General features: G+C 48.4%; 1 protein-coding gene across 2 annotated transcripts in view; it reads right to left on the bottom strand.

Annotated features, from left to right (window-relative positions):
- The window catches only part of arhgef4 (Rho guanine nucleotide exchange factor 4), a 51,880-nt gene that overhangs the window by 34,901 nt on the left and 8,395 nt on the right, over positions 1-8,584 (bottom strand). Inside the window, exon 1 of one of the 2 annotated variants that reach the window (XM_015400669.1) lies at positions 5,526-5,871. The exons of the other annotated variant lie outside the window; for it this stretch is intronic. Within the exon in view, the coding sequence (XP_015256155.1) occupies positions 5,526-5,748 (223 nt within the window). The 5' untranslated portion in view covers positions 5,749-5,871. Of the gene's footprint in view, positions 1-5,525; positions 5,872-8,584 lie in introns of those variants that run through there. 2 annotated transcript variants of the gene reach the window in all.

The raw sequence follows: 8,584 nt of genomic DNA on the forward strand, positions 1-8,584 counted from the left end.
CTTCATTCTATCTCTATTCTCCCACTCTGCAGAATCTGTTAGTTCAATCTCTAACGTTCTGCTCTCTCTGCTTTTTAGGCGGCGGGGGACAGGCAGCAGCCCCTCTGCTCCTTGGCTAACACTGACGGTAAACATAGCAGCGGTGGGATCCGCCGTCCAGCAGAGGTCCTCCCAAAGGTCTGAGGAGAGAAATGCTCGGAGCACTGGGACTTCTGGAATGGTCTGACTGGGTAAACATCCAAAACTAGAGCCAGCAGCTAAACACAGCTAGCAAACAGCAGCTAACATGCTAACAGCTCCTCTATATTTTGCAGTTTGACAGCGACGGTGCTGAAAGCCTGGTGACTGTGGAGGCCCTCAGAGTCCAGCAGCAGAAACCATAAATAGATGGATGTGAGTATGTGTCAATGTGCATCCGCGTTTTTTTTTCTTTTCTTTTATTTTTTCCGGTGTGGTGTGAGTGGGGGCATTAGGGTGGCCCCAACCCTTTAAAGTTTTTATATCCACCTGCCTGATGAGCTAAACCACTATTGAGCATTTTTCCTTTGGATAAACTTTACATGCACAAGTGCACCCTCACAATCAACTACAGGTGTTTGGTTCCAGGTACTCAGAGATTCACTTCCACACAGAAAGCCCATATTCTGATCTTCAGGTAACACAGAGTACATGTCAGACTTAATAATACTACTTCAGTGATAGTATCTAGGTGTTACTTTATTGTATGTCTCGAACCATGTCTGTTGGTTGTGCTGTTCTTTTTACATCTCTTTGCAGGTGATGAAGCAGACTGAAAATCATTATCTCCCTATTATCTCCTCTTTCTGTCATCTTTTCTCCTTTTTTCTGTTTTTCCTTTCCTGTTCTACTGACATTGCAGTGTCCATATAATCTGTAAAACTCCCTGCATGAATTATAATAAAGCTATTTATACGCATAAATCAAGCGGAACACTATGGCGATAGCCGTACTGCTACACTTGTGACAGTAAAATCTGTTGGGCTCTTTTTGGCATCAAGACAATTATTCTTATTGCCACATTGCCAGACAGGACACTGTAAAAAAAATTAATTAATGGTGGATCTGGGCATGTTGTTAATAATGCTACTGTTATTGTTCCAGTTTGCTTCCAGTTTGTCTCCAGACATCCAGAACACTGAAACCAACAACCAGCAGAACAAACAAGCACGGATTCCTGCCTTATCAATACCAGCCAACAGGACCCAGACAGAATCAGAGCTTATCTAACATGCTGAGCATTTTTAGACCTTCTGCCTTTTGTTTACTGAAATTTTGGCAAATATCACAAATCAGAGCAGAAGTTCAGTTCTTTTCACTTTGAGTAACTCTAAAACAGGTCACAAAATGAGAAATGAAAAATTTCCAGTGACTGTGTCCTGCTCTATTTCTTAGCAGACCTACGTAAGGCCTTTCTTAGGATTTTACAAGCTAGACCACATGCTGCACATGCTCACAATGAGCAAATAAGGAAGTTACTGGAGCCAAGGAACTCCCAGTGAAAAGGTCCAAGAACTCCCAGTGGAAAGGTTGAAAAACTCCCAGTGGAAAGGTCCAAGAACTCCCAGTGGAAAGGTTGAAAAACTCCCAGTGGAAAGGTCCAAGAACTCCCAGTGGAAAGGTCCAAGAACTCCCAGTGGAAAGGTCCGAGAACTCCCAGTGGAAAGGTCCAAGAACTCCCAGTGGAAAGGTCCAAGAACTCCCAGTGGAAAGGTCCGAGAACTCCCAATGGAAAGGTCCAAGAACTCCCAGTGGAAGGTACAAGGACCTCCCATAGAAAGGTCCAAGATCCGGTGGAAAGGAGCAGAAGAATGTTTGACACTGAGAGGGATCATAGATGAGAAACAATGGAACACAAGGTGAAGGTTTGTTCACTGATGCAGAGACGATGGAGCAGTGAGTCAGTCCCGCCACCAGATGGCGACTTTGGAAGCTTTCAGGCCTTGAAAGGACCGGGTGAACCCTGTATATGTCTCTGTGGAGATGGTGGGTCCCCTGGAATGGTCCCTCAGTGGACCCCATGATGCTTCAGTAGTAGATCAAACCATGATGTTCAGAGGCGTTAAACCAGCAGAGTGACGTGTGCAGATTGATTAAACACGCTCTAACAGAACTCACTGCAGGCTTTGTGTTCCTGGACTAAACTTGCAGTGAAACTTCAGCAGGAAAACAGACGCCTCGGGCTCAGCGCTACAAAGGCGACCTATTTTCTACAAAACCGCGCGTCTGAATGTCTCTGTGATGGATGCTTTCAGACAGTCCTCTCATCACTGCTTCCTGCCTCAGTTATGAGGGCGGCGGGTAATGTGTGTGTGTGCCTGGGCAGCCCAGCGTTCTCCTCCATTACTGCTCAGCTTCCTACTAGAAAGGCCCTGGGTCATTCAGGTGCAGAGGACGATAGGCAGGGAGATACTTGGTTCCACATCAGGGGGGCAGCGCTGCTAAGCCAGACAATCAATCACTTCATTAATGGATCAGCAGCTGCAAAGCTCAGTTAGGTCAGGCTTAGCTGGAGCGGCTCGGTCCTCTGATCTCTAGAAGGGCTCTTTCTGGTTCTCAGCACCTCCTGTGAATCGCTGGAGGTAAAATCTTCATTATCATAAAAGCTGTCAGATCCTTCTTAGCATCTGAATCCCAGAATTCCACACTGGGAAGAAGCAAAGCACCCTCCTGATGCACTCTGGGTAAAAACACAGAGAGCAACAGAGAAGGAGAGGCCTGGGAAGAAACACAGCCTTTACAGAGTGTTTCTAGACATGATTTGAAACGTTAAAGTTCAGGGATTTAAATTAACAGCTGGCTAAGAAGGAACTAAAGCCCAAAGCAGAACGTTTCTGTGGATAAATCGTTCGTCTGTTCAGTTCTGCACCATCCATCCTAAAACCTCGCAGCTAGCAGCTAACATAGCCAGCTAATGTAGCCAGTTAACGAGGCCAGCTAACCCAGCCAGCAAACATTAGCCAGCTATTGATGAGATTTTTTCCTGTTCAAAGGGAGTTTTCCTCTCCACTGCTGCTGCAAGCATTCTTGGTGTGAGGGATTGCTGAAGAGTCAATATCTTCTGTCTCTAGATGCTCATCCAGGAGGAAAAAATCCTGTATAACCTGATGCAATCAGCTGGTTTTCCTTAGATAGAAATGTTAAACTTTTAATCTCAGTGGGTGATCTGATTTATCTGGATCTATACAGTGACCAGAGAGTGAATGCGGTGTAAAAATTCCAAGCCTGACAGGAGAAAACAGCAGCACATGAAACCTTGATTACCATGGCAACAGCCCAATGCTTAAGCTCAGGTCGACCTTAACAATAAGGCCTGCATCCTTTGAGAAGGAGAAGCTAAAGCTCCAGTAACATCCACCCACATCTGAAGCAGACCACAGTCTGATGGAAGCTCTGTAGTTGTGGAAGGAAAAGGTCAGGATCATTGGACACCATAGTGAAAACAGCAGCAGGAAGTTTTCTAGGCAAAGCTGTAGCAGATATGAAGAACTGGGATTCACCATCATCCATGTTTGCTATGAATGCTGTTACCTCCCTCATGCTCTGCTACATGCTAACAACACTTCATTAGCCTCATCACCATGACAACATCCAGCTGTGTTGCTGTGTTTATCGTCAGGCCCAGTTTGATCCCAGTAGCTCTGCCCCCTCCCAGTTGACCCTTCCTTCCACTGCTATGGGAAACGCTCCACAGCAGGAGGAGAGGAGTCCATCAGCTCAGAAATGGGCCGGCCGGCTCCAGGTCCAAATCCACACAGAACAGGACGTAGACATGCTTCACCTAGATAGGACACAGATTAGCTTAGTGCTCCTGGCTCTGACCCGGAACCTGTGAATAAATAACCCTGTGTTCCAGTACAATACCAGCACTAATACTGGTAACAGTAGCAGTAGCAGTACTAATACTGGTACCATTAGCAGTACCAGTACCAGCATCAGTGCCAATATCGGTACCAGTACCAGTCCACTGGATTCCTAGGGTCCCTAGCTGCTCATTGGACATGTTCTCTGGGCCCTTTGGACCAATCAGTTCTTCTGTTTCCAACACCTTCTAGAATAATCCAGGCCGTTCATTAGAAACAGGATCAGGAACATGGATCCTACTACAAAACCACAGCCAGACCACTGTGATCTGCAGAGCTTTCCTTGTCCCAGTCTACTTTATGGGTGGAGGTCCAAACCACAGCTGGGTTCTGGTGATACAGAACCTGATGACTACAAACGCTTGGCCTAAAGTTTCGCAAACACTGCCCCCTCTGCAAAGACTTAGCTCTGAACTTTTACTACTGGGCCCAACAGGACGATGCCTGGTGTGCAGGAGGACGCTATCGGTGTGCAGCAGGACAGTACCGGGCCCAGTAGAACAGTATCGGTGTGCAGTAGGACGGGACCCGGCCCAGTAGGACGGTACCAGGCCCAGTTGGACGGTGCCGGTGTGCAGTAGGATGGTGCTGGTGTGCAGTAGGACGGGACCCGGCCCAGTAGGACGGTACCAGGCCCAGTTGGACTGTGCCGGTATGCAGTAGGACGGAACCGGGCACAGCAGGATGGTATTGGTGTGCAGCAGGACAGTACCGTGCCAAACAGGACGGTACCGGTGTGCAGTAGGACGGTACCGGGCCCAGCAGGATGGTGCCGGTGTGCAGTACGATGGTACTGGTGTGCAGTAGGACGGTATCAGTGTGCAGCAGGACAGTACCGTGCCAAACAGGACGGTACCATGCCAAACACGAGGGTACCGGTGTGCAGTAGAACGGTACCGGGCCCAGCAGGATGGTGCCGGTGTGCAGTAGGATGGTACAGGGCCCAGTAGGACAGTACTGGGCCAACAGGACGATGCCTGGTGTGCAGTAGGATGGTATCAGTGTGCAGCAGGACGGTACAGTGCCAAACAGGATGGTACCGGTGTGCACTAGGACGGTACCGGGCCCAGTAGGACGGTATCGGTGTTCAGCAGGACGGTACCATGCCAAACAGGACGGTACCAGTGTGCAGTAGGACGGTACCGGGCCCAGCAGGACGATGTCTGGTGTGCAGAAGGACAGTACCATGCCAAACAGGACGGTACCAGTGTGCAGTAGGACGGTACCGGGCCCAGCAGGACGATGTCTGGTGTGCAGAAGGACAGTACCGGTGTGCAGTAGGACGGGACCCGGCCCAACAGGACGATGCCTGGTTTGCAGTAGGTCCAGTGGACCAGAGAGCAGGATCCCAGTGAACCCAGAACTCCCAGCTGAGCAGGTGACATCCAGTCCTGCAGCTCTAGGCCCACTGGGTCTGGACCTGGACACGTCTGCTTCCTGAACGTTCCTAGAGGAGCTGAGCTGAGGTCAGGTGTAGCAGGTGATGTCGGCTCAGATAGCCGGTAAAGGGACAGCATCATGCAGGATGAACCGGAGCGATCAGGTGATGTTCTCCCTAAGGTGGTTCTGATAGGACAGCTCCCTGCCAACACCCAGAGGAGGCTGTGGATGCCACCTGACCATCCTGATGCAGAGCAGCCTTACCTGTGGTGGAGTGCAGACTCTCCAGGCTCCAATAGCGAGACAGGACGCCCCTCAGAGTGCCGCCCAGGCTGCCTCCGCCTCCACCCATGCATCCACCCAGACCTCCGTCCGCCGCTCTGGCCGGGCTCCCTCCGCCGGACTCGGAGCCAGGCGACAGACAGGAGCTGCCGCTACTGTCCCCGGGCAGGGGCTCGCCCCCCTCCGAGCCCTGCTGGGTCCGCATCCCTGCGTGGATGCTGAACAGGGAGGGGGGGCCAGAAGTTCACAGGGAGGATGTGGAGGAAGCGAAGAGGAGCAGAGGAGGAAGAGGAGGGGGAGGTGTGGTAGCTTCAGAGCCTCCCTGCTCTCTCCCTAAGCTGCTGCCTCACTCTGTGCTAAAGGACCTGCATGCCTCCCTCTCCTCCCAGCTCTCCCTCCCTCTCTCTGCCTGACATCAGTGGGGGCCCTGCAGGGGGGTTTTCGCTGCTCGCAGAGCTGGCTGGCCGGCAGTGACTGACTGGAAGCTGCACTGAACCTCCATGAAGGGACTGCAGCCCCCCCCATCATGTCATCACTCATTAAACAGACTCTCAGCTAAAAGTTCAGCCTGATGGCCGTCCTTTGGTTCTGTTCTAGCATCTGGTTATGTGGTTCGAGCAGATGGTATCAGATCTTCCGCACGTCCTGCTGCCGCTTTCATTCAATGATTGACTTTTTTTTCTGCGTCCCTCCAGCTGTAGGCTCTGATCCAAGCCTTTTAGCCCAGTTCTTCTATCCTGGTTCTTCTAGCCTGGTCAGGAAAACTTTAAAGAAGAATTATAAAAGATCACTAATGATAAAACAAAGGAGATTACTTAACTACAAAAGAAGAGTCGCACATTCCAGATTAGTGTAACCCTTTATAGGGGAAGTCAGCATTTTTAATCATTTGCATACCCCTTACAAATGGAGTCCCAACAACAGATAAAGACAGGAAGTCCCTCTCCAACATGGCCGAAAGGTGAAGGTGGTCGGGTGTAGAAAACGGACGACTGGGTGAAAAATATCCAAAAGTTTAGGTTCTACTCTTCAGACGTTCTGCAGCAAAGGTAACTGCTACAGCTCCTGGAAGGCCGATGTTCTACATGGACAAGGAGAGTTTCTCCACGACTTACAGGCTTTACTAACAGGTTTATCCCTGCTTTAAAGCCAGGAGCAGACAACAGATGGAGCCAAAGGTCTTATTGCTGGATGGTTTATGATCTCAGCCTCAGAGAGGAGAACAGGAACTTCTGCTAGGCTGCAAACTCCAGCGATCATGAGCGCCTCAACTACGACCAATCAGCTTTATAGAATATTGTTGGAAAATTTCGATTTCTCTTCTATTATATATAAAATTATCCTATTTACTCACCATAAAAGTTTTCACTCAGTCTGTTTCTCTCTCAAGGCCACACAATTCTCAGCTGGATGGTGTTTGTAGACCAGACAGAGCTTCTTCCATAACAAACCAGATTCTTTCTCAAGGTTTATTCATAACATGTTACTGTTTAACCAAAGTGTTTGTAATTAGTTTTGACTCTGACTGCTTTCCATTGTTGTAAGTAAGGAGGAAAGAACGCTGCCCAGGCAGAACAGAGCAGAATGCTGCCATTAGGGCTGTATGATGAACTGTTCTCTCTTTGCAAAGACATGAATAAATGTGCCGACTGAGTGAAATCCATCGATCTCCATGCAGGGTGAATAGTTGAATACTTTTTTCCCACTACAAGAACCACGTCTGTCACCTAAACTCCAGCAAAACCCTGCTTGAGTCTCCACCCTTATGCGCCTAATGCTGCCTGTCCAGCTGAAAGTAGAGAAGCATGTTTCTACGGATGTACAGAGATGAAACCCATCTATGTCAACTGGTTACCTGTGACGTATTAAACAATAGTGTTTGGGAACAATAAAGGATTTTAGTTTGGTTGAGGGTGAATGAAGGACCTTTTAATAACAGTAGCATACTTTCTCTGAGGTTAGGGTGGAGAAACAGACCGTTAGTCGGTGTGTGAGGCGTTTAAGTCGGCCTTTCACTGTACGATCATCAGAAGCAAGCAGGTGTTCTTCAAACTGCTAACGGGAATTGTCTATGCCATGCTACAATGTGGGATTCAGAAAAAGATGTTGGAATGTCTGAAAGGTTGGACACAGGCGAGAGCGTATCGGGAGACGGAGACCAACCAGACCTCCCTCATCCTTGGCCCTATCTCAGAGAAATTTTAAGAATAGTCTAAGAATTGAGCTTTCAGTTCATATAGTGGCATCTGGCTGGTTTTTTTAAAGGTTACTTTATACTTTTATAAGTAGTGATACTTCAACTTTTACCAGAGTGTTTTTAAACTGCAGCATCTATACTTCTACTGAAGTAACAAATGTGTGAACTTTTGACACCGCTGCCGATTCTCCAGTCGTGCGAGAAATTTTTTCATCGGGCTGAATTTCAGCCTGATGGCTTTCAGCACAAAATAATCCAAATATCCAAGGCAGCGCGTTTCACTCTAGTGAGCTTCATGTTCCTCTTCTACTGGTTTAGCTTCTGGATAGACGAGTCTGAGTAGCGCCATCTCACTGCGGAGCTGAGTCCCACATGGTTTTTAGCCGTACAGTGTGAGCAGGTAGATCGCATCAGAGCATCGGGTCGCACAGTGTGAGAGCAAACATGTTGAGCTTTGAACTTTTCATCGTACAGTTGAGCTGTAGCTGCGTGCAATGATTTAAAAAAATCGTACAGTGTATGCCCGGCTTTAGGAAAGGAGAAAGATGGACAGCTTCCTGGAACCGAGGTGAAAGAATGGTCTCAACGCATTTTAAAGCGTCTTCGTTTTTTAAAGCAGTTAGTCTGTTATATCCCTGGGAGAGGATATTGGCAAAGGGGATCTTTCTTTATTTTAGTTTTATTTATTACCAGCATTTTATCATCATTCCACCATCACACGTACAAAGAAACGAAATTCACTCTCTGCTTTAAACCCATCCCGTTGGAGAGCAACCCAGTCTCATGGGAAAATGTACCCCCACTACGTTGGTCCACACTGCAAAACGTAGTGGAGGTACATTAA

The sequence above is a fragment of the Cyprinodon variegatus genome, unplaced genomic scaffold (genome assembly GCF_000732505.1).
Source record: "Cyprinodon variegatus isolate N-32 unplaced genomic scaffold, C_variegatus-1.0 Scaffold1131, whole genome shotgun sequence".
Lineage (NCBI taxonomy): Eukaryota > Metazoa > Chordata > Actinopteri > Cyprinodontiformes > Cyprinodontidae > Cyprinodon > Cyprinodon variegatus.